Raw genomic sequence first — 26,583 nt, 5'->3', positions numbered from 1 at the left:
TTGCAATTTTTGAAAAATGTCCAAACTTGAGATCCAAATATTTTTCTTATCTTTAAAGCTTACTTGGAACTTTTTTTTATTCTAAAGAACGTTCTTTTGCCTTTCGTTTAGAAATATTCATCTGATTGGGATTTAAATTTTTGAGTGGGGCTTCATTAAAAACTTTACGTTTTTTTCAATTTTTTTACTTATTTCAGCTTTTCTCCAAAAATAAAAAAATATTTTTTTAAACCTTATTTATTAAACTAGGATAATTGTTAATGAAATATTTTTTTGAGCAAGAAGTTGCTCGAATAATGTGAACTATGCTATAAATTTATGTAAAACGTGTATAAAGTAACCCTCGTTCTTTAAAACTAATAAATTGGTGCTTAAAATAATAACATTTAAATCTTTGATCTAGTAGTACCAGGAGAAGAAATGTTTTCAAACTTATGTTATTTATAGCCTTTAAGTGAACTTCATTTTAAAATGAATCAAGCCAGAAGAATGACCACTGAAACCATCCGGCTACCGGAAATTATCATCAGTCTCATCAATGGGCCCGACAGAAAGGAAATCCTGAAAATGCTGATGCTGTCCAAATGCCGTTATGAGATCATGCCTCCAGATCACTGTGTCATCAGAGGTAATAAATAATTAAATTTTTATTGTTTCAAATATACGATATTTTTAAAGTTAGCTGTAAGCAAATAGAAAACTTTACAAGAGTTGAAGATAACTGATATAAATGATGCATTAATTGAAATTTAATACAACGTTACTTTAGTAACAATTTACAAAGAAGTTTTTGTTATTTGTTGTAAATCATTTTAAAGGCACCCAGGAAAACGTAGAAACTTGCAAACAAATGCTCAGTGAAGTGGCGGACAGACTGAATGAAATGAAACCGACTCAACGCGGCAATCGCCAAGTAAACGGACAAGATCAAGTAAACGACAACAACACGTGCGAACTGGAGAAAATTGAGATGGTCACGGAGTGGCAAGAGGTTCCAAAAGACACCGTGGGCTTCGTAATCGGCAGACAGGCGGAGAATATCAAAAGGATAAACAGGAGGTCGGGAGCATGGGCGATGGTCGACCACAGTTTTAAGAGGAAGGGAGTGAGAAGGTTCAGCGTGACGGGGACCGGAGAGCAGGTGAGGAAGTGCAGGGAGATGATCAAGGACCTCGTGGAGCAGTGGTTCCTGGGATGAATTATTAAATATATTTTCCGCTTGGTTGCGCACTTGGAGCAAAGCATGTGACTTAAACATGTGCAACGCATTAACTGAAAGGTTGATGCGCTTTGTATTGACGCTCTGTGGAGCTGTTTACATTTTTAGTTGATAGTAATACATTTTTTTGAATAAATTTTTGTGTGTAATGATATTTGGTTCGATTTCTATATAATAAGGATTAAGTTTGAAGTCCTGTAGTGTTGAACGCTCTATTTTTTAGTTTTTAGGGAAAGTTTTATGTTCAAAACAACTAAAATAGTTAACTGTGTATTCGATAATACACAAACTTTATCATTTTTAAATATTTGAAAAATTTGTAATTTTTCAAGTTCACATAAATTAAACACTACTAAACCTTACCATCTTCAAATAAATTAAATTGAAAAATATTAAATACTTAGTAATAATAACAAACTATCAAGCGAGTATTAATTTCATAACATCTCATTTTACCATAAAAAGCTTAATATCTGATTAAAATGAGCTACTTATCATCTATTCTGGACACATATTTCTTGAGATTCAAACTGTTTCAGTATTTACTTTAAGTATAAATGTAAAAAATAACAAGTTATAGACTTTTATTATTTACAAAAAAGGATAACAGTTTTGTAATTAAAAAAAAAGCTTAAAATATTCTTAGTTACTGTTATTAACATTTCAAGTTTTTTTTATTACAAAACTGTTAGCCTTTTTTGCAAATTATAAAAATCTATAACTTCTGTTTTTTATTTTTGTAGATACCTTGTGAGTGAAGTTTTGAAAATTTCATTCATTTTAAGTTGTCTAGTTAAACTAAGTAGATAACTTCATTAAATAACTTAATTCTATTGAAATAATAGTACATTTAGTCACCAGATATCTGTGAGAAAATCGCAACAAAATCACTCAAGCATGAAATTTACAATTGAAACAAACAAATAACTCTTAAGAAATCGGATTTTTTTTTCAAGAATTTTGGTGGTTTAAATGTATAGTGTAGAGACAAATGTCATATTTTTATTTTTTTAAATGTATGGTATAAAATAAAACTACATTCAATATATAAAAATTAAAATACGACTTTAGATAAAAACTCTTATTGTAATATAAAACAAAATAAAACGTTAACTTTTGTAACTGTTTAAAATAATAAAATTACACTGAAAAAAAAAGATTCATGATAACAAGTAAATGTAGTGTATAGTGTACTGAATAAAGAAAATCTTCAAAACAGATAAGTAAATGCAGTAGTAATAAACAATCTTTAGGTAAAACTTAGCATAAGCTTTTACTGTAACAAAAAACATAATTATTAACTGTTTAAAATAATAAAACAATAACTAATTTAATATGTAATTCCAATAAACATTTCTACGCTCTTAAACTAAATAAATGTACAGATTAAATTTTTTTAAGCTGTGTTGAAGATTTTTTTTTGCCGTTTTTGAAAGGGGTCCGATTGTAATGTTTTGGTGTTTCTCTAATATTCGCTGAGTCAGCCAAAAAATTTAAACTTTTCTAAATATTTTTTAATGCTTTTTACCTTTATCCCTAGCCCACCTTGCCCAAACATATCAAAAATTTAATAACTAAAGACAAAAAGCCTTGAAAAAAAATTTTGCTAATTCTGCAAATATTTGGTGAAACAGCTCAATTTTTTAACAAGACTCCTTTGAATGCAATCGATTACCCTTTTGCTTGTAGAAATTACAAGTTTTAGAAAATAATCTTTTAGAATACACAGAAGGTTGTAGTGTAATAAGGTATTATTACAAAAAAAATCATAACATATTTTATAATATTAGTACTCTCATCAACAACCTTCTGTTATTTTCATTTTAAAAGCTCCTTAAGTATAACATATTTTTGTAAATAAACTGGCAAGAAAATAATAATATATTTGTTTTAATATTATGAAATGAAAACCCTTAACTGTTTTCTAACAACCATTTTTTTTTTATTTAGCTGCACTACTTTTTAAATTTAGACAGCTCAAATTCCTAAAATCTAAATTTTAACCATTCTATGTATTTTTTTTGTATCTCTTTTAATAAATGCTTCAAAATAGATATTAATAATCTTAATGTTATAAATAAGATTTAAATGCTCGTTTTTTATTTTCTAAAACCTAAAATAGTTTACGAGATATAGCTAAATAAACTAGTTTTTAAATATGGTATATTTTAATTATTTTAAAATTCTTTTTTAATGTATTGTTTCTTGTATTTTAATCAATTTCAAATAATCAGACCAACAAGAGCGTTTTACAATATCTTTTACTTTTATAGATGCCTCTAAAGCTAATTTTAAGAACTTAAAATGTTGGAATTTAAATTGTCATGTAACTAGTATTTTTTAACTAGTATTTTTTTGTGAATCTGATATTTTACAGTGGAAATAAAATCATTTGTTTTGTAATTTCCAAAGTTTCATATATATTTTTTTTAAAGACACTTTTAGCTTATTAGCCGTATACTAATAGCTCACGAAACTTTTGTGTTTTTTTTAATATTATTTAACTAATCAATAAATAAAACTAACAAAACAACTTTTAATAGTTTTTTTTGATAATTATCAATGTTTTTCGTATTTCTATTTTTGATAAACTTGTGACGCTAAATACTTAATTGTATTTATTCCTTGGTTTTAAGTATAAGAAGATCTTTTTTGAATGCTGAAAGCTATAATGAAGTAAATCATGTTATGGGAATTGTTAGTTGTCCTTTATTTGAAAAATTTGCCACATTGATGCAATGAGTTGCTGACAACTAAAATGTATTGATTTCAATTGATAGGGTTCATCACAAATGTATAAAATCTTTATAATAACTACTAAATTAAATCATCATAGGTATGCCTTTATGCTTTTCTAAAGGTAAAACGTATATTTATTGATGATTGACAAAACAGTTTGTATGATTTAATAGACAAGATACAAAGCCACCACTAATCTTAGAAGTACATACCTTAAAAGTAACTATATAAATTGATAAATGATAGATGTTGCAATTGAATAAGCATATTAAGGATTAAGAAATATCTTACTTTCTAGTTTTAAAGTATTATTTGATTACTCTTGTAATTGTTAAGTAGATAATAAGATCATGATTGGCTGGTTTTGGTCTGTTGGGGAAATATATTGTATGGTTGTTCGTGATTGTTTATTTGCTACTATCCAGTTTTTATTATATTTTTGTTATATTTATTTGTTAGCTGTATATATTAATTATTATTGCACAAATATAAGTTTTTTCTTCTTACTTTTATTAGACTAAAATTAATTCTACCAATACAAGTTTCAGAAACTACATTTTTCTTAATAGTTTTTATTTTTATTTTTTTATTTATTTTTATTTTTTAAATTTAGCTTAATTTTTAAGTTTTTTTTTTTGAGTACCATTTCAGTAAATTAGTTAGTTATCAAGCTTTAAGATAGTTATTTAATGCTAACGTATTCATTATAATACTAGTTTTATGCATTTGCTCAACAACTGATTGTAAGTTCACTATGGTGGCGGTGACCACATAATTGGATTGTTGGTGTGATTTTTTTTTGTAGCGCCGGTAAACACTTGCTTGGGGATTTGAGCTTCATGATTTTCCCACACTTTGTGGTTTTTAGTGTTGAGATTCTAGCCTTGTGAGTGTTCTCCAAATGGCGTGTCACCAAGGTTTTTTTTTTTGTTTAAAAGATAGTTTTTTGTTTATTTTATTTTTGGATAGTTATAGTTAAATATTAATGGGGCAGGTAAAATTACATATGATGTAACACACTCACTTTTCCCCAGAAAACGTTTATTGTTGCAAGGGGTAAAGTTTGAGACTGATGTTTTTTTACCAAAAAAAAAATAAAAAAATAATAGTTAGTTGTAAAATTTAAAATTATTCTCTCACAAAAGTTAAGCTAATTAGTTGTTTTAATAATAATCTTTAAAAAAATCTGTTTTTATTCTTGTTTAGAAAATTTTGACCAATGTATTTTAAGTAAGAAATGACCTTGACATGTAAAACTTACACAATGATAAGTTTTAAATTTAGTTTTAAAATTAGTTTTTGTCTATACTGACAATAATAATGTATGACAATTTTAACAATGGTTGCAAAAAGTAAGCACCAGGGTTGCCTCAAGCTTATACCACACAGTCTAGCATAAATTTCTAACCAAATGGTTTTTTCTGTGGACCAGGTCTAAAAACAACATATTTTAAGTGCTTTTTTTGTCCTTCAGTTAATAATATAAAAAAAAGCTTGGCTGACTCAGGTCAGCTTAAGCAAGTTAACAATTTTTAATTTTCAATACTCAGGCTTGTTTAAAGTATTTTGAAAAACTCTGGCTGGTTTAGATTCTTTTACCAGAAGTTTCAGAATATGTTATATAAATATAAATCAGTGTTCTTTTTTATAAAATATTAAGTCCTTATCTTACTACTACAATTTTTTTATATATTCAAGCATGATTAAAACAGCATTTTAATTTCAGTTTGTTGCCCTTGTTACTTTTTCTCTTTTTTTATGCTAGAAAAACATCAACATAACTCTTCCCCTAACAACAATTTAGATTTTTCAAAGGTCAAGCAAGCTAGTTGTAATCATCTGTAATTCTACCTGCCTCTTTTTAATAAACATTAAAGTAACTAAAAAAACAAACATCTATCTGTTCAAATGAAAAAAAAACCTCTGTGACATATTTTTCTTCACAGTTGAAGCAGAAAACAATCAAAACCATTTAAAAAAAGAAGAAACTCAGCTCTGAACAACTTTTTTATAGTTTTATTTAAGTTTCTTCTTTGTTAATATAGATTTTCTATACACTTATAAAGTTAATAAGGATTTTCTATACAATTATAAAGTTAGTTTCCCCTTTTAGCCCACTGTGAATCATATAAGAATCTTTTAAGAATTCTAACATTAATACTTGTTATAATACTCTTAATTTTAGGAACATTGTAAATTTATTTTTAGTTAACTTGATTTAGGTTAAACTTATACTGCTTAAGCTTTTATTTTGTAGAAGTTTATTATGCATTTTTCTTTTGTTTTAATTAAGAAGCTAAAACCTTTAATAATTTTTCTTATCTAGTTTTCAAAATGTTTAAAGGTTGTAATCAATTACTTAAATTTTTAAATAACTTTAGATCTTTTAAAGAATCTTTTAAATCCATAATAAACTTTACTGTTCTTAATTATAAATTTCAAAAATAATGTATATTTATTATTAAGAATGCTTTTGAAATAATTTATAATAAACTTCTACCAAAAAAGTTTTTCAAAAAGTATTTTTACTTATTAAGTAGTAAATGTTATTTTTGGCAAACCAACTAAGTCTTAGTTCAAAGAAAGCATTTCTTTGAATAAAAGAATTATGTTACTTATTTGTAGTTAGACATTTGACTAAAATTTCATTCTTCAAATCCTGGTTTCTTCAGACATTATGATAATTAGATCCTTATTATTTTTCTTTTTCTTTTCTGTTTTCACAACAGCTAATTCTGAAGATATCCTTGGATGTTCAGGTTTTATAAAATCAAATGTCCCAATTGACTTCAGCAAAATTGAGGTAAGCAGTAAGTATTACTTATACAACTTTTATATCTAATTAAATATCCTTTTTTAGTACTTAAACAGCAAACTAAAAAAAATTGCAAACTTTTAGTTGAATTTTATTGTTTTTGTGTTCTTTAGCTGTTTATTTTAACTTAAAAGGCTTTGATAAAGTTTGTGCATGCTGTTAAATAAAAAATTGCCATTATATAGAATATTCTGAATAAACCAAGTTTATAAAAAAAAAAAACTTAGGTGTATTAATTTTTATGCAGATGATTCTTTTGCTAGCTATTTTTTTTGTTTGTTATGTTTTATATTTTATTAAACTGTACTAGTTGTTTTTCACCTTTATATCTACAGTTTAATATTTAGTTTATAGTTGCCAAAAAGTATGGAATTTTGAAAAAACCTGAAATTTCACAGATTAGGCTAAAAAACACAAAAAACTAGATTTTGAGAAATTTTGAAAAAAAAAAAACAGGAATCTTAGACAGAAATCACTAAAGAACCTAAAATTGAAATTAGAAAAAAGTATTAATGAAATTTTGATATGAACCAAAAAATCTTCCAAACAGAATTTTTTTTCTTATTATAAAAGATTTTTATTGAATAACAACATTAAAGTAGTTTTACAACATCTTTTCACTAATGTTATACTTAATTAAGACAGTGTTTTACCTATATTAAATATTATACTTAAAATAGACCTAAAAACTTGTACTATCAAAAACTTGAAGAAATTTCTAGATACCCTTTGGCATCCTTATTAATTGAAAAGTATAAATTTTCAGAATAAGTTTCATATGTTTTAAGATAAACTTAATTCTTACAGGTAAATTTTTTGACGTCTGAAGGCCATTTAAGTAGTCAAACAGATGTTGCTCCCAATAATGGCTATTTCATAATTCCATATGTTGAAAAGGTTAGTTCAAACAATTAAATTAAAATATTATACTCTTAATTTTTAATTTTATCACCATAAAATTTATTTTTTTCTTATTAGACTTGTAGTAATCTATACAAGTTTTAATAATTATAACTACTAAATATAAATTTTATCAACTCTAAAATAAACTTATTACGCATTTGAAAAATTTTTAGCATAAGTAGTGTTTTATTCAAATACTAGTGTAATTTGCTAACTGTTTGTTATATATGTTAAACTAATGTTTAGAAATTAAAAAGATTTTTAGTTGTAAGCTTTAATCAAATTCAATAAAAGTATAGAATACTAGTTTTAGAATAAGTCTGTAAAATTTAAATTCCCTAATTTAGATTATAATGAAAAATTGTAACAGGGAAAACATATAATGAGAATAGACCCACCAGAAGGATGGATTTTTGGTTAGTTTTTACATATATTTTTGTAATACATTTTGTTTTTCTTTTTTATTGATACCTCGAAAGTTTTTTAGTTTTCTATCAATTAATATATTTTTTTGTGGACAGTGTATAGTGTGGTTTCCCTTAAAAGATTTTTTAGCTATTAATACCAGATAAATATTCTATGAAAAATAATTTAATAGAAAATGGCTAAAGGTTCTTTTTTATTGATCATTGTAATGTTTTATGCAAAAAAAAATGTATACATTAAACTTATCAAAAACTTAGTTATTTTTGTATAAAATAGCCTAGGTTTAGCAGTTCAATTTTATAATAAATATATTTTAATTAGTTGTAGATATTTTATTTCGTCATTAACACTTTTGTTTTTAAGCAAAATAAAAATTTGTACAATTATTTGAGAAATTATAAGAAACTTTTGTATCCATTTATTTATAGAAATAAAATTGTATTTCTTTGTATGATTTTTTAAATTTATATCACCTTTTTTAAATAGCTTAAAACTTTACAGTTTTTGTTTCATTAATGTCTGTATGACTCTATTTTATAATGAACATAGTTTTGGTAAAGTCTGTTGTAGCAATCTTTTTATATTTTTGTTCCAAATTTCACTTAAATAAAAAATGTAATTTTTTTTTAAATTTAGAGTGAGTTTAACATTATGTTTTGCAAATTAAAACTTTAAGTACCAGTATTTTTAAACTTAAAATGTAAAATATTTTCAGAATTTGTTGTTCAATTTTATTTAAGTCTTGTATTTATAAGCTATGGTAGTTAAAATACATGAAAACTTGTATATGCCTAGAAATATTTTTAACATTTTTGTACAACTTTTTCTAACAATTTTTTCAATTTAAAGTTAAAAATTTTTGATTTTTACTTAAACCATAAAAGTTGATTTTGACTTGAGTTTTTTTTTTAATTTTTGTTAAAAATCACCTAATTTTAATTTTTGAATAACCTTATATAATAATTTTATTAATGTATATTAAAGTACTGGGCATTTTTAACTAAAAATGTTGCGGAAAATTATACCAAAAATTTTTTCAACTTATTATTAATTTAAATATCATTTATGGCTAGAAAAAGAATTGAGATACTATAAAATAAGGAACTTTCAGTTTGAATTTAATAATAAATACAACAATATTTAAAAAATGTTGTAAAATAAAATTTTATTTACTTAACCTTTGTAAAATACTTTGCTATTTCTTATAACTGAATTTTATTATTGTAAACAACTAATCTTAAATAGTTAGTACAATGATTGAGCCAGGTTTGTGTTTAAGCCTTTTAAATTATTACTTTTTTTAGTCTTGTGTATAATTTTAATTCTTATATACTATGTATAAAAAACTAAATTGTTTAATAAAAAAAAATCTAGTAATTTTTTTAATGTTTTGTTTTCAGTTTGTTTATTTAAACAGAGCCAATGGAGGTTGAATTGGAAATAGACGGTGAGACAGATGCTTGCAGCAAAAATCAAAACATCAATTTTCATTTCAAGGGCTTCACGCTTTCTGGAAAAGTTAGTTAGATTGTTCCTGTAAAATAATTTTTCAATTCTATAAACTTTTTTGTACATGTTGAGTATAAAATGTTTAAAAACTTATCAATGAAATTTAACATAAACAAAACGTCCAAAGGTATTAAAACACAGGCAATAAATTATGCTGTCGTCATATTTTAATTATACTTTTATAAAAAAAGATCGACCATAAGATATGGTAAATTCAAACTCAAACTAAAGTAAATGACGTTCAGGTGGTCAACCAACACTCGACCACCCCGGGTCCTCAGGGCGTCCACTTGACCCTCCTGTCAACGGATGACCAGGTTCTGGCCACCACCATGTCTTACGACGGAGGGTTGTACCAGTTCAAAGGCGTCAAGCCGGGCTCTTACAAAGTGCAGGCCACCCACGACAGCTACATACTTTACAAGGTAAGAAAAGCAAGTTAAAAATTGACTGTTTTTGAAAAAAAGAAAATGAGTTGAAGTTTTTCGAAAAATTAGTTACCGAAAAATTATATATTTTCTGTTTAAACTACCAACAGTGTAAGTGTTTTTTGACAGTAAATTTAACTTACAGGCAACTTCACACGTCACAGTTGAGAACAGCAACGTTGATTGCCATGACGACCTGGTTGTCAGCGGTTATGACGTGCACGGTGTTGTGACGTCACAGGGAGTGCCCGTGGAAGGAGTTCAGTTTCTGCTGTTTTCAAAAACCCCGCGAACCGACTCTGTGAGTTTAAACTTAATTTTTTAAATATGTGTTAAAAGGTTTAAGCATATTTCTACAAGAGCATTTGAAAAAAAATTGAGTTGAGAATTTTTATTAGTAAAGTATAAGTTAATGATACATAGTTTTTAATAGCTTAGCATGTAAGTGAAGTTTTTAGATTTTATCAAAAAAAATTTTGTGTTTCAATCTTAAGTATACTAATATGTCAGTTTATGTTCAGCACATAAAACAAGTTTTGTCTTAGTATATGGAAAATAAAATGTTAACAAGCCTGTATAATGTTTAATAATTTTTGAGATACAGCACGTCAAAGTTATACAGCAGACAACAATAGGTTCCTTATGGGAGGCGCAAACTAAAACGGCAAACAACTTGAAATCACTGTAAATCTGTCACCTCCCACGTTTTTTGAAATAAATACCTCAAATTTTTAGGAAATGTTCCTTGCAATATTTAGAAAATTCTGTCTGAACGAATAAAAAAAATAATAAAAAATGATACAGTTTTTTAAAATTTTTTTTCGAAAGAATTTTTAAATATTGCAGGGAACATTTCCTGAAAGTTTGAGGTAATTATCTCTAAAAACGTGGGAGGTGATAGATTTACAGTGATTTCTAGTTGTTCGCGTTTTAGTTTGCACCTCCCATAAGGAACCTATTATAGCCTGCTGTATTAACTTTGAAGTGCTGTATCTCAAAAATTATTAAACATTATACAGGCTTTGTAACATTTGGTTTTCCATATACTAAATTAAAACTTGTTTTAGGCATTGAACATAAAATGACATATTAGTATACTTAAGATTGAAACACAAAAAAATTCTGACTTTGACCTACTATATCTCAATTTTTTTTTGAATTTTAAAAATATGTAAAAAACAACTTGTAGCTTCGTTAAAACTCTATAGAATAAGATCGAATTGTGAAAAAACAGTTATTTACCTACCTCCCTAATTCTTTAACTACTAAGTTATAAACGCCATCCTCATAAAAATGTAAATGTAAACATATATATATATATCTTACACAGGGCTGCCGAAAGGTCAGGAAAAACTAAAAAAATGACAAAAGTCAGGCAAAAATGGGGATTTGACAAAAAGTCAAGAAAAGTCAGGAAATTTGAAAAAAATTGAAAAAACGTCAGATTTTGTCAGTTCAAACAACAAAACTCATTATTTTACAAAACCTTTAAACGGTAGAAAACTAATTAAAATCCTTAAAGTCAGACTTAAAGTGCAAGATTTTCCTAGAAATTTACAAAATCACTTAATTTCCAATACCTTCATCTAGTAAAAATTAATAAAATATCTTTTATTAAGTTACAAAATTCAAGTATTTTGCTGATAGAGCTGTTAAATTGAAAATACATCAATCATGCACAGATGGTTTATGAGATGTAATGGAAGTTAGATGATTGAATTCAGCAAAAAAAAAAAACTGTTGTTTTAACCTGTTTAAAAGTAAAGTTAAAAGCTTTATGTAGTTTCAAGTGTTTGAGTATGTATTTTAGAATAATATTAAATTAAGAGTTTGTTCTAGAAAAGTCAGAAAAATTTTAGTAAAAAGTCAGGAAAAGTCAAGAAATTTTTCTCAGCTTGATCTGTGACAATCCTGCTTACAAGAACAAAAATATGTACTCAGTTTCAACATATAACAGATGCAACTAATGACTAACATCTATAAAATATTTTTAAATTATAGAATTTAAATTTATTCATAATTGAGCTTTAATTAAAATTAACTTGTCTTAAATTTCTTTTTTGATAGAAGTAAAAAAATAGTGAAAGCACCTAATAAACATGACAAAACTTAATTTAAATGCAAAGGTTTTATAACAACAATGTAACTGTTCTGATGAAATTTATTAGTTTCATAATAATTTAAGATATATGCAAGCGTTAAAATAAAATGATTTAATTATAATTTTTTTTTGTAATTACTTTTTTTTACCATATAACTTTAAAAGTCTTATCTCTATTGACTTTGTATTCTACTGTCGAGAGTAACTCGAAATATACCTATTTTATTGAATCGTGTGTCCTTACTAACACTTTTACTTATTACTTAAAAATATTTATCACATATTTACTAGTCATTACTGTTTCTTTTATTTAAAATAAAGTTATTTTTTCTAATAAAATGTTCCAGTAAGTGCTGAAACACTGAAAGTTTTATTATTCAAGGTTGAGGGAAGCACGGGTGTGAATCCCGAAGACTTTTTTAGTAACAGTGAAATATATCTTGATAAAGTTTTTGTGTTGGACCTCTGACTGTTTTGTTGTTTTGATGCACGAAATATCTAACAGTTTTTTATAACTTTTCATCACAGATGCAAGGATGCGTGGGCGCGAAGCCCGAAGGATCGCCCCAGTCTCCCTCCCACCCCCACTTCATCTGCCTGACGTCATCGGACGTCGACGGTTCTTACGTGTTCGCAACTCTGCCGAGCGCCCGCTACCAAGTCATGCCGTTTCATCGCGGCGAGAACATCCAGTTTGTTGAGATTTTTTGTAAAGCTTTCACAGCTCTGTCATTTAGCTTGTACGGAGTTGTAACAATTTTTTTTATTGATATGCTTAAAATTTCAAGAAAAGTGTTTTGTCACTTTGCTTCAAATAAGTTATTATTCAATTATCTGAGTAAGCCTTACATAATTTAATCTTTTTATTAAAACTTTTAATTAAATGTTCCACAGCTAAACAAAGTGCTTTTTCTTTGCACATTACTTTAAATCTAAGGCAGCATGTGATCTTGTTGAAAAAATCTTAATAAAAAAGGTTTTCGGTGGCAGACAGTTCAAAATGATAAAAACAAGTTAAGAATGACATTGCAGGTTCGATTTGGAGCCGAGACACTTGAATTTCGAGGTGACAAACAAAAGAATAACAGATCAGCAGTTCCAAGTTGTCGGGTTTTCAGTGAAGGGAAAAGTTACCAACGTGAAGGGAGGCGTCGCAGTGTCTGGTAATTTATATTAAATAAGTAAACGATCATTGAATAATAGTCATATATAATATTAAATGGTTGGAATTCTTAAATCAACTAGCTGAAGGCTTTGTTAAACATATTGTAGTGTTTTGAATATTAAATTTATTGTTTGAGTAGTCTTAAATTATTCAAAATGTCTTCAAATTGTTAGTTATTATGTTTATGTATAATATTGTTTAATATATTATTAAAATTTTTATAATGATACGCCATATTTCTTCTTTAGTGAAAATAACTGAAATATAGTTTGTTATTTGATACTGTTGGTATAATTCTTAAACAAGCTTTAAACACTAAAACACAATTAATTAAGGTTTTATAAGTTTTGTTTTCAAAACACAACAAAAAAGGTTTCCGTACCTCCCATAACATTTAATTTAGAATATACTGATTTTTTATTTGCAGTTACTAACTGTATCTTTAACTCCAATAAGTGGTTATGTCAAAATGAGCCAACATAATGTTGGTTGTAAGGTGTAAGGGTGTTTGTGGTGTGCAGCTTTTCCTGAACGCACCAAGTTTGATTATTTGTTTTTACACATATTTATTGTTTTATTGTTATTTTACAGTATTTATGTTTTATTGAAGGAGCCGATGTTTTCGTGGACGGCAAACTGAAGTCGAGAACCGACGAAAGCGGGTCCTACACCCTCCAGAACATGAACAACGGCGTTTACGAGGTCCACGTCAAAAAGGAACAGATGCAGTTTGAACCCAGAAAAGTTTGTCTTTATGTTCATTTTGAATTTGTTAAACTTTAAGCTATGCATGATTTGGAGTCATTTCTATAAAGTCATAAACACAGCAAGCTTAATTTGTTTTGTAAAAATGTTAGTTTAATTGCGTTAAATAATATTGATAGTTTTTTAAATTTGACTATGTTTTCAAATTTTACTTACATAAAATTTGTAATGAATTGAGGCACTTTCAATCGACTCAAGTACTTCAGTTAATAAACTAGATAACTGTACTTAAATAGAAGAATAAAATCATTTGGTTTTATATAAGCTAACTTTTCAGTGTTTCAAGTATTTATTTTTAATTTTCAGTTGCAAGTGAACACCGGGACACCTCAACTTCCGGATATTTCAGCCGACAAGTTTTCAGTTTGCGGGTCGGTTACCATGCAGGAAACCCCGACCGGTTACCAACCTCAACAGGTGCAAGTTGCTATTGGCAACCAGCAACAAGTTCAGCTTGATGAAAAATCTCAATTTTGTTTCAATGTTGCCCCTGGTCAGTTGAACGCTTAATACTTAGTTTTTATGTTTTTGTTAAGGTTTAAACGATCAAAAATAACAGTATTGAGAAAAAATTTATAAAATGTTCAATTTTAAATAAAGGTTAAGAAGAAAATTAGAAATTTCTTTAAGAGTTGAAATTAAAACTACCTATTATTTTATAATTATATAATATCTCTAGAGCATAATTTTTATATAATAATATAGTAAAAGTTGTATTATTAAAAAAAAGTTTCAACTTTGACTATTACTTGTTGTAACTTTTTAAGTTATACCTTTTTAAGTTGTCAAACACTACTTAAGTTATCTTTGAGTTTTTATTGTTTACCTTAAACTTTATTAAGAAATAAAATTTGTGTTATTTACAATCATTAAATTGCTAATTATTACTGCTATGTCAGCAGTTTAATTGTTTGCGTGAAAGCTTACTTTGTTGATTTTGAGTTTTGTTAGTTTAGATAAAAATTGAGCATTTTGTATGTTTTGAATATTTTATTCATTGTTAATTGAAGTTATTGACTACTTTTCAAATAATTCTGTTTTACATACATTTCATAAATTAAAGTGTTTTTTATTTGCAAAATTATACAATTAAAAGAAAATAAATTAAACTAAACGGTTAAACATTTACTTCATTCTATGGATAAATCAAATTTTAACTAAGTTTTTAAATATAGATATTAAATATATTAAATATATATAAATATAGATATTAAAAAAAATGTTTTGTAATACTTATTGTTCAGAACGTTAGTATTTTGCTTATACGACCTTACTATTTTTGTAAGTCATTTATATTGTATGTTCTGTATCACAAGCAACAAAATATAAAAATATTTTTGATCCTAGGATAATTGTAAAAATAAATAAATTAAATTTAATAAATTTTTGCATAGGAATTTACTCTGTTGAAACGAAATTGACGGATTCTCTGGTGGAGCAAGGAATGGCTTTACAGCCTGCAAATATCAGGGTAAATTTTCTTTAAAACAATTTCTCAAAAGTTTAACTACTTGATGTTTTAGATGCAAAGTTATATAAGTCTGCCATTAAAAAAACAGTTTATAAAATGTAAAAATATTATTGCAAACATTTTAATTTTTTTACTGAATGTTTTAATGTATTTTTCAAAGAAAAAGTATACTTAAATTATTAATTTACTAAATGATGATAAACTATAGAATAGTGTAAAAATATTAACAAAGTATGCTAAAATTTCAATATTGAAGAAGTTTTGTCAATGTCTTTAGTTTTTTAACAAGAATGTTCTAGTTAAAATACCTTTAATATTTAATATAGTGTGATTTAAGTTTATACTTTTTAAATCAATTTAATCTTCTAGTAGAAATTTGAATATTGATTTATAAATACAATAAAGTAAAGTTTTTAAAATGGATTGTATTACTATTAAAAGTTAAAAATAAAGTTTATAAAATAAAACCTTTCAAAAATCTTTCATATTGACTGTTTTTAAATTTATTTAAGAGTGTTTTATGAGTATTAAAATACTTTTTTTTTGTTACAGTTCTCCCACATTAAATTAAATAATATACTAGTCTAAGTAACCTTACATTTTGAAAACTACAAATAAACTGTTTTATTAAAAAAGTATTTACAAGAATAAATTAGTTAAATAAAAAAAAAGGAATTAGAAACATTAGGTCTTATATTATTATATTATATATAGCTTGATTCATTTTTTAGAACTAAAACACTTTCATCAAACTTTAAGTATGTTGCTTATGTTTCAAAAAGTTTTCATTTTTTTTTGTTTAAAGCTCACTAAAAGTTCTTTTTCTTTTGTTATTTAAAGTACCAATCTAAAAAAAAACATAACGATTTTTGAATGTTAGAATTAATATGACACTTTTCTGTAAATTATTTAACTCTGAATAAAAACTGATTTCTAAAAAAACATAATTTTATCATTAAAATAAAAACTAGCACAAAACTGTTTAAAAAAAAAGTTAAGAATAAACTTCACATTTAAAAGGGTGCTTCAAAACGGGTAGGAGCAAATATATTTTAGCTTTTTGTCGTTTTGGATCACACCTTGTGTTAAAGACTCAGTAACTTTTACTTTTTACATTCCAAAAGCTTTTTTTTGTATTTTTTAACGTTCGAAAATTTTGTGATACCCAAGATAAAACTCACAAAACGCCACCGACTTGAAAACGTTTACAAATAGTAAAAATGCTGACCTGAAATATTACTAACCTGTAATTGATAAGTTTGCGACAAGGTTTCCCAAACTCATCATTATAATCGCCCACTTGGTAGAAATTAAAAAGCTTCCCTATCATTATATATAGCCCATTTACTAATTTATTTACCCGTTTACTTTCTCACCCCCTCACTAAACATTGCCTCTGAAGCTAAAGTTTACCCAATTTTTTAAGTTTATCATGACATCACTATCTAATAAATTTTATTCACAAATTTTTCAGGTCAAAGTGGTCGACGGACCGGTGTTTGGGGTTGACTTCAGCCAGTACCGCGCAAACGTCAGGGTAAACGTCAAGTGCATCGACGGTTGCCAGGGAGCAGTGGTTACCATGACGACTTCGGGTAGCAACAAGATGACCCACACCCTTGAAAAAGATGAAACTTTTGCAACGTTCCAGTTAGTTTTTGTCAACAAAAAAAGCTCTAATTAATTGTTTATCATCACAGCTACTTTTTTTTTTAACTTAATTTTTATGTAAATATTTACTAATTTTTTAAATAATATGTATGTATATAATAGTTTTTAACTAAAATTTATATACAGAAACGTGCTTCCCGGCGATCACGTGATCACGATACAGCATTCCGATTGGTGCTGGAAGGAAGAGGGAAAAACCCTGAAAGTTTTCCCCGAGCCCGTGGAAGACGAAAGCTCATTGGTCGTTGATTTCGAGCAGAGCGGCTTCCTACTGGCTTGCTCGCTCAGCCATGACGCCGATGTGGTGAGATATATGAGTGTAGTTAAAACAAATTAATATCAATACACTAACGTTGCGATTTTAATCTTAACGGTTTTACAGCACTTTTTTTATTAATTATTTCATGAAAACTTCATAATGATTTCTAACAATAATATTTTTTTTAGTTAAAAGCAAGTTTTAATTCTTACAATATATAGTTTACTAATAATTCTTACTGTGGTTTAGGACATTGAATTGGACGGGAAAGTAGCACAGACAGTCGCAATGAAGAAAAAAGAATCAAAGTTGTGCCTTTCCCGAGTTGGAATTTACAAATTGGTGCCCAAATCTTGCCACAATTTCGATGATTCAAACGACAAGTTTGCTAATTTAGTACCGATTGTTTTGACCATACTGCACCAAAAAGCTAATTTTTAATCCTTAATAAATTTAAATACTAGTTACTTTAGTTTAAATACTATGTATATTTTTAGGATTTCAAATTGATCATTTTTTTACTCTTAAACTGGCTGTCATGAATCGTAAATAATTTTCTAAAAAACAAATTGCTACATATTTTCTAAGAAACTTAGACAACGTGCTCGTTTGATGATGAATTTTCTATTCTGTACGTTGTGTATACAGTTGTGATAAACTTAACAAGTGTAAAATGTAGCCAAATTTACAGCTTAATATTTAAGTACTATGCTAAAAATGTGATATAGCTTGTGACAAATAAACTTTTATGGTGCATTATAATAATTTTTAACAAATAATCATTTGAAATGTATGTCTTGTTTAGTTACTCTTTTCGTTAAAAGTAGCTTTTTCATTGCATACATATTGTGTACTGGATACATTATGTGACTCAACTTTCTATGAAATGCCCACAACAGGTTGCTCTTCGACACGAGCGCGCCAAAAAAGATTGTTATGACGTCACAATCTCACACGGCCGTCTTTGAAATAAAAACTTCCAGAAACGGGAAGTCCCCGCAAGAGATAGTCGCTAACGTCAAGCTGAACGATGACCAGTCTGGTGAGTTGTTCGGATGAGTATATTTTAATTTGATTTGTGGGTTATACATGTTTTTTAGATATATTTTTTTTGTCTAGTGAAAAACGACTAAAGATAGAATTGTAATTAAATCAATTGAGTTCATTTCCGTTGATTGCAAAGTGTTTTTTTTAACTATTTTAACATGATTAATTTACTTAAAGTTAATAAAAGTTAAATACACTTAAACTTTGGTATAACACATTTAGGAGTTGAAAAAATATTCAGTTTTGATGAAGAAAAGTCTACGGTGAGTTTATAGTTTGTAATGTTAATAAGTTAAACTGGTAACAAATTGATCAGATCAGGGTTGCCACAAAGTCAGGAAAGACAGGAAAAAAAAAGACAAAGTTCAGGAAAAGCTGGGGTTTTTCGAAAAAAAGTCAGGAAATTTGATGATAAACATGCTGCTAATAAGAATGTTTATCATCACATAAAACTGCTTTTTGCTAATGTTATTTTCTAAAATTTTTGCTTTCACAATTATTTTTTTTCATGTACTTATTGAACTTTTGAATAAATTAAAATCATTCTAGTATTACGCTTCGTATTTTTTAAATCGGTTTCAATCGAATAAAAAAATGATTTAGAAAAGTCAAGAAACTTTTTACAGCTCGATCTGTGGCAACCCTGTTGTTATATACTTTGCTCTAAGTAAATAAATGGTTGAAAAACTAATATTACTTTAAAGCTTGTTATTTACATATTGTTTAAATAATGAAATATATTTGATGTAGGAGGAAAGTTTGGTGTACACGCTGGTTTATTTAGTAGAATCGGATAAACAGCAACAAATTGAAGTCACACCAGTTTCAAGTGTGCTTCTGTTCACACCTAAATCTTGCAAAGTTTCATCGTTACAAGGTTATTGATATTTTGTTTGTTAAAAATTAATATCACATATGATTAAAAAAAAATTCTCGTTATTAATTGAGGCCATTTAAAATACTTTTTGTTTTATAAAAAACTCAAGTAACTTTTATGTTACTTTTATAAGAGCGGTAACGAATCGATTTAGAATCGATTTCAAGAAGAAACTTGAATGAGCAAAAAATCGTTTATAAAACAATTAGTATTTGTTGTAAATTTATAAATAACGTAAAACGTTATTTCTTGCAACTTATGCATACGTTTTTTACTTTTACCTCTTTATAAACAGTTATACAAACAAATTTCAATTAATCAGAAGTTGTTTAGATTTAAATTTACAAATAACTTACAAAAAGTTGAAACTATATATTTTAAAAATATAGCTCCAAACTATTTTAGAGATATATAAAGATAAGTTTAAACCTACTTCATACTGATATCTTATTAAAAACTTATTGTTAAAAAATCAGTTCACTAAAGTGATTTTGATAAGATTTTTAGATTAAAAAGTAATAAAAAGTTTATACGGTTTTCAACAGCCTACAATAAATTTAATTTACCTAATTTCAAAACAGTTAAAAGTGTTTTTTGATGATGTATAAAAAAGAAAAACTAAACTTAGTACAGCCTAATAGCCACGATAAAAACTATTTATTCAAGACTCTTACGATCAAGATTGTTGCAAGGATTTGTGTGTTATTAGAGACTTAAAAAATAGATTAAAATTTCAAAATACTGAAAGCCACAACGGAACAAAACTTTTATCTATTTGATCAAGATTTATGAGCTCAATTTTATTAAAAATAATTCAAAATTTTATAACTAAAAAATCAAGCACTTGAAATATCATCACAGATTTATAAAAGCATGTTTTTTAGCATAATTAAAGCCCCAATTAATTAAAACTTATTTATTAACTTTCTTTAAAACTCAAGACTTGTGCGATCAAGTGCTGCAAACGTTCGAGGGCCGCGTCGGAAAGTTCATCAGTGGAAATGTTCAACCGCCAGTCGAAGGCGTGGAAATAAGCGTGCGTCACAGTGGTGACGTCATAGTTCAAGTCGCCACCGGTCAGGACGGAACTTACAAGTTAGTTTGAAACTATTTTCAGGGTTGGCAAAAAGCCTGAAAACTTGAAAAAACCTGGAATTTGAAAATTTAGGTTAAAGAATCTGGTTAAACCTGGAATTTTGACAATTTTTACATGATAAGTAGAAAAATTTTGATTTGATTTAAAAAATATACCATGTAGATAAATTTATTTTGTCATCATCAAAAATAAAAAATAAAAAATTTGAAGTAGCTTTACAGTGCCTTTTCACTGTTTTTATACTATTTAATACAGTTTTTTACCTTAAACTTAACTTAAAATAGACCCAAAAATGTGTACTTATAAAAATCTAAAGGAAATTTTTACAACCTAGAAAAAATTTGCAAAAAACATTTAGCAACCCTGTATTTTGTTTATGTATATATATACTTAAAATTTACTTATAAGTTTGTTTGAAGTTTTATTGTTTTACTCCATAATTACCATGGCATTACTGTCTCGTAGTTTTAACGAAGTGCATGATTTTTCAGCCTCATTCTTATCTGTTTCAACTTTGTTTTGAATTTTTAGATTGCAATGATCCGGATTAGTATCATACTTTTTTTGCTAAATAGGTTTTAGCTGTTGTTTAAACCCTAAGAAATTTTTATTCTGTGACTTTAAATTTTTATAACTTAAAATAAAACTTTATCAGGGAACCATATATAAGTATAAGTTATAATTAAAAAAAAATTATATAATTTTAGACAAAAAATGTGAAAGTTTATGGTTTTTTGTGCAAAACGTTAAAAAAATAACTTAAAAAATTAGAATAGTTTAAGTAAAACCAAGTTGTTTAGTTTGAAGTTTATAACTTTGAAAACCTGTTTTGATATATTCAATTATTCGTAACTTTCCAGTTACGGGCCATTAGATCCATCAAACGAGTATGAGGTCACAGCCTCGCTGAAAGATCACTCTCTGATGCCGATCGAAGGACAACCCGGTTCATTCGCCGTTAAAAAGTTCAGCAAGATTGTGTTCAAAGTCAGTTTTTTGCTTACATTTTAAAAATAGTAAGAATAGTATACTTTAGATATAAAAATGATTAGTTTGTTTAGGAAACTGTAAATTCAAGTTTAAATTGCTCTGTACAAACATCTATAACAGACATGGTATATCAAATAAAAAAAGATTTTATACTTACTAATCGTAGACAAAGATAAAAAAAGAGTTAAAATTATTGTAATAATTAATGATTAAAAAAAAAAAAAAAAAAAAAAACTACTTCAAAAATAAAGTATTATTTAAACCTTTACTGGTAATGTATGATGATCGTTAAAGTAATTTACAAAATACATTGTTTTAGTGGTTTTTTATTACTTAAATCATTATTGTTAAAGTAATAATGATAAATTTGAGTTATTTTAAAAATATCTAAAAAGCAACTTGAATACAGTGACTGCTTTTATTTTACTTATCTAGCTCATAACTAGTGATCTACCGGATCCGGATCTATTTTTTAAATTTAAGATCTGACCGGAAGCGGATCCTAAGTGAACCGGACTAATTTTATATAATAATTATATATAATAATATATAATGTTTTGAATAAACTTAAATATTCGAAACCCAATAATCTAAGTATATAAAACTGAAAGAAGCTGATCGCGGATAACAACGTTTTTTTTTACTAACTGGATCCGGATCCGTCCAAATCTCAGCTAGGATCCGACCGGATCAGAATCTTTAACAAAAGTTTAGATCCGGTTCTTGGATCCCTACTCTTTGGATTGATAGATCACTACTTATTACAAGTATAAAAATGGATTTAAATCTGATTGTTTCATTAGAACTAATTAATTAAATCACATCACTATACAATGTTTTTCAAAGCAATAAGTAAGAGTTTCAAATTGTTTGTAAATTAAATACATCCAATTAGACTCTGCCAAACCCAGTAGCAATTGACATGGTTTTAAGTTATATTAAATATAAGTGTAAATTAAAATATTAATAATAAAGCTTTCATATGGAAAATAAATTAAAAGTATGTACGAAGGTTCAAATGGAAGGGGGCGCACCACTGGGTGGCGTGTTGTTGGCGGTGAGCGGGGAAAACTACCAGGGAAGGAGTTTGAGCGACGGGGAGGGAAAACTGACCATTTCAAAATTGGTTTGTTATCAAAAATTTTATTTCTAGCATACTTTTTTTAGTGGTTGTGTAAAATCTCAAATTTTGCGTTTAATTATTAGTTAACTTGTTGTTAAATATTATTTTGTCGTTTAATAACTCAAGTTTTAGATTTGATTATAAGTATGTCACTTGTTATACATTGTTTTGTTTTATAAAATATCAGAACTGTTTCAAATGTAGAAAAAGTTGTTTTGCGCCATAGTATTTTTTTATTTAGATTTTGAAAAGCAAAAAAAAAAATGCCCCTGATCATATCCAAGCTAATTTAATTTGTTGAATAAAAACTTAATTATGTTCAAAGTCTAGAAAAATTTGTAGTGTTTTTGTTATTACTAACTGTTAAAAAAAAAATAGTTAATGGTTTTACTCAAAAAATGTATAAACATTTTCATAAGCTTAAGTAGTAAAATTTTTTGCTTCAAAAAATTGCCTTTCATTAATTTATTTCTGTATAGGATCCTGGTCAATATTATTTCAAAGCTGCTATGAAAGAATACAAGTTCACACCAGCCTCTCAAGTGAGTGTTAAATTTAAACTACAATGTGTTAAAAGGATTTTTGAATATTTCGCAAAAAAATATTAGAGTATAAGCATTAAATAAAAGACTTTGAAAAATTTGATACTGAAATATGTTGTTAGTTTTCACATATACAAGTATTTTTTGCATTTGTTTAAATTTGCACTGAAAATATTATATAACCAAATAAACTTTTTTCTTTTTATTTAAACTTACTACAAAATAAAATTATAAGCGAAATCATTTGTTCTTTTATGATAAGAATTTTTTTTTTTTTCAAATTTAGGTAGTTGATATCGAAGAAGGAAAGGAAAAAGTAATTCAAATTTTTGGAAAAAGAACTGCCTTCAGGTATATTATTTATTTAATGTAGTTTTTGAATGTAAAATTATGTACTTTAAAACACTAAAGATACATATTGTTACACTAAGTAGGATGTTTCATCTCCTATAATGAACAAAAGTTTCCTCAAAACAAAAATGCCTTAGCTAAACAAACATAAGTTAAATCAAAATCTAACTAAATTTTCCTCACAGTTGCTACGGAAACGTGACGTCACTCAACAACTCGCCGATCGGCGGGGTTCAGGTCAGGGCCACTTTATCACAAGGTGGCGCCAAAACCTGCCCGAGCTCCAACAAGGAGGACCTCAAATCGAAGTCGGACGAGGAGGGCAAGTTCGTCATCAAGGGGCTGCTGCCCGGTTGCGATTATGACGTCAAAGTGGTCGAAAGCGACGAGTTGAGTCACGTGCTGCCGAACAACGGCGTCAGGATGAGCGTCAAGGGAGAAAGGGACATCGATGATGTCACTTTCAAGGTTTTCCGCACCAGCGGTTTGTTCCGCCTGAGTGGTTACGTTCAGACCGAAAGGAAAAATCTCCCCTTCATCAAAGTTTGTTAAACGATATCAAAACATAAACTTTGAGCTTCTTAAATAACTTAATCGGATTTTTTTATTTTTTAAAACTTAATATTTATATGTAATCCTTCGAAGTTAAAACAACGACTTTTTTTAACTTTTGCATAAACTTCTAACATAATTGATTTGACCATCAGGTGGCGGTGTACTCGACCAAAGACCCCTCGAAGCCCCTCCAAGTGACCAAGATGAGCGAGCAGTCGCCGTTCTTCAACCTGCAAATTTCAGGTGACAGGCACGAGCAGGTGGAGGTCAGGTTGGAGTCGACGCTGCAGAGTTCGGACGCTCAGCTGAAGCAGAACGTCGATTTGAAGCGGGGCAAGAATCACCAGCACTTGACCTTTCAGTTCTACCCCAGCGTCAGTTGCTTAATTTTATAAAAAACAATAATGATTACTTTTTAATATTTTGATATTAGTTTTTAAATAGTCTTCTTTTTTTCTTTTTTTTATTTATTAACTGTACTTTTAAGATTGACAACTAACTTTTTTACTCGCATGAAATTTAGCTTGTGCCAATGTGAGTTTTTATACTTTTAGTTTTCTTTGCTCACTGTTTTTGTATTTTAAGTTTTTCTTCTTTGAATTAAAGTAAATTTGCAATGTTCTGAAAAAAAATCATTATCTGAAAGACTATAAAACTAAGATAGTCAAAAAAAAAGGGCAGTTAGTTAAAAAAGTTGGTAATTAGTTTCAAATTTGTTGTAACAGGAAAGGCAGGTGAAAGGAGAAAATGTTCAAACTTCGCTGGCAAGCTTGCCACTCACTATTATATTGATCGTTCTCTTCTTCAATTCTAATACCGTTAGTTTTATGATACAAGTTTGAAAGTATTTTACAATCTAGTTTGATTTGAGTTGTAAAAAGTATGTAATAAATTTAGAGAATTTATAACTTGTTTAGTTATAAATTCAAACAGTAGTAAAAATTGGGTAAATTATTTTAAATATTCTTTATAGTTTTTTAGATAAAAGTTACAAGAATCCTAAAATATTTTTTATAACTATTAATTTTACTTCGTTTATCATAGCTTATTTATTAAACTTAACAGGTAAAAAATATTAATTAAAGTTTTTAAAAACATGATAGTTTTTTGGCAATATATCTCAAATATTTATATAATCTATAATTATAAGTTAAACCTCTTTTTAACTTTTTAAAGTTGCTGTTTTATTATATTACATCAAACCTATAAAGCTTAAAAATAATAATTATTAATTTATTTTAATACTGTTTGGTCATTGGTATTATAAAAACTCAACACACTACTTAAAACGGTGAAGTTTAATCCGATTACTCGGCTCAAATTTTTATTTGTTAATCTATTTTTCTACTTATTGATATAAATTGTCAATTTACATTTGTATTTAAACGACTGAAGCAACAGAATATATCCAAATCATGCATGATAAAAGTATGTATTTTAAATTTTTGTAGATATTCCTCTTTATTCTTTTTGTAATTACAAAAAAAGTAAAACTTTTCAGTTTTACACTTATATTTATTATAAACGAGTAACAAAATTCTAACAGGTGTTCGGCATTTTGCAAAACGGCATGAGTTTTTTCAAATCAGAAAAGTCTGAACAGGTGTCAACGAAAAGTGGCAAAAAAATTAGAAATTAGCTGTCATAATTACTTTTTTTTTCTAATGATTTCCTATTTCTTTACTCATTATGCAGTTTTTTAGGATCAAATTTTATATATTTATTTTTATTTCTTTCTTTCAAAAATGTAGAGTTTGTTTTTGTTTTGTTTTTATTAGTTTTTGCTGTTAGTTTGTCTCACTTTTTGATTGTGCGAAATTTTTGTGTCGTAAGTTTTTGAGAAAACTAAAAAAAAGATAACGCAAATTTTCTTTTTGAAAATAAGTATTACAGAGGTTTATCTAAAAAAAATAACAAAAATAGGTCTATTACACTTTTAGTTAGTTATATCTCTGTAGTTATATATTTTATTTTTTTAGTTTTCAAAATCTTATTCTTGATACATGTTATTCTTAGTACAATTTTATGCTTTGATTGGTAATATAGCTATTGAGTTTTAAAATAAACTGTGCTCTCTTAAATACATTTTATGATTATTGTTAATGAAGAAAGGCAACTAATCTTTTTGTTGTTATTTTGATATAAAACCAAATTTTGTTTTAAACTTTTAAAATTAGTACTTTGGCTTTTGAAAAAGCATTCAGGCTAAATAAAAGAACCATTGACCATTTTAGATTTAATATTAGTAGTACAGTACTTAATCACTTATCCGGACATGTTGGGCAAGATTTTTCTGTAAACATGCCCGGATAAGTACAAAAATAATTTTTCATAAAACTATATAACTGATGTACATTATGCAATGCATACTAAAAGCTCAGCTCCTCTTTTTCTGCTATAAACTTTTCAGAAAAAATTGTCGACCTGTCTATGCTAAACTGCTACAAAAGACTTTAGATTGTTATTGCCGTTTTACAAATTTATAGTTTATTTTTAATTTTGTGTAACTCGTTTTCTATTTTGATGTCTTG

The 26,583-nt window shown here is 27.1% G+C and overlaps 2 protein-coding genes across 2 annotated transcripts; both read left to right on the top strand.

Annotated features, from left to right (window-relative positions):
* The first annotated feature begins 471 nt into the window (after positions 1-471).
* Positions 472-1,198, top strand: LOC145833576 (far upstream element-binding protein 3-like). The gene is made up of 2 exons (XM_082940744.1): positions 472-628; positions 819-1,198. Exons 1-2 carry the CDS (start codon positions 472-474, stop codon positions 1,196-1,198), a joined length of 537 nt encoding a protein of 178 aa, XP_082796870.1.
* A 5,436-nt stretch (positions 1,199-6,634) lies between these two features.
* LOC145833902 (BOS complex subunit NOMO3-like) lies at positions 6,635-25,985 on the top strand. The gene is made up of 26 exons (XM_082941156.1): positions 6,635-6,761; positions 7,581-7,670; positions 8,047-8,092; positions 9,520-9,620; positions 9,857-10,036; positions 10,185-10,340; positions 12,669-12,832; positions 13,173-13,303; positions 13,916-14,049; positions 14,377-14,563; positions 15,465-15,541; positions 17,016-17,191; positions 17,339-17,516; positions 17,721-17,854; positions 18,371-18,513; positions 18,741-18,781; positions 19,269-19,395; positions 20,337-20,490; positions 21,352-21,478; positions 22,494-22,607; positions 23,084-23,146; positions 23,433-23,497; positions 23,683-24,040; positions 24,205-24,426; positions 24,778-24,870; positions 25,599-25,985. The coding sequence occupies exons 1-26, from the start codon at positions 6,636-6,638 to the stop codon at positions 25,689-25,691; spliced, it is 3,480 nt and encodes a 1,159-aa protein (XP_082797282.1). The 5' UTR covers position 6,635; the 3' UTR covers positions 25,692-25,985.
* Positions 25,986-26,583: the final 598 nt, after the last annotated feature.

This window comes from Thalia democratica, chromosome 4 (genome assembly GCF_965202585.1).
Source record: "Thalia democratica chromosome 4, ktThaDemo2.hap1.1, whole genome shotgun sequence".
Taxonomy (NCBI): Eukaryota; Metazoa; Chordata; class Thaliacea; order Salpida; family Salpidae; genus Thalia; species Thalia democratica.
The sequence above is the reverse complement of the archived record's forward strand: the minus strand, read 5'-3'. Positions and strand labels throughout refer to the sequence as shown.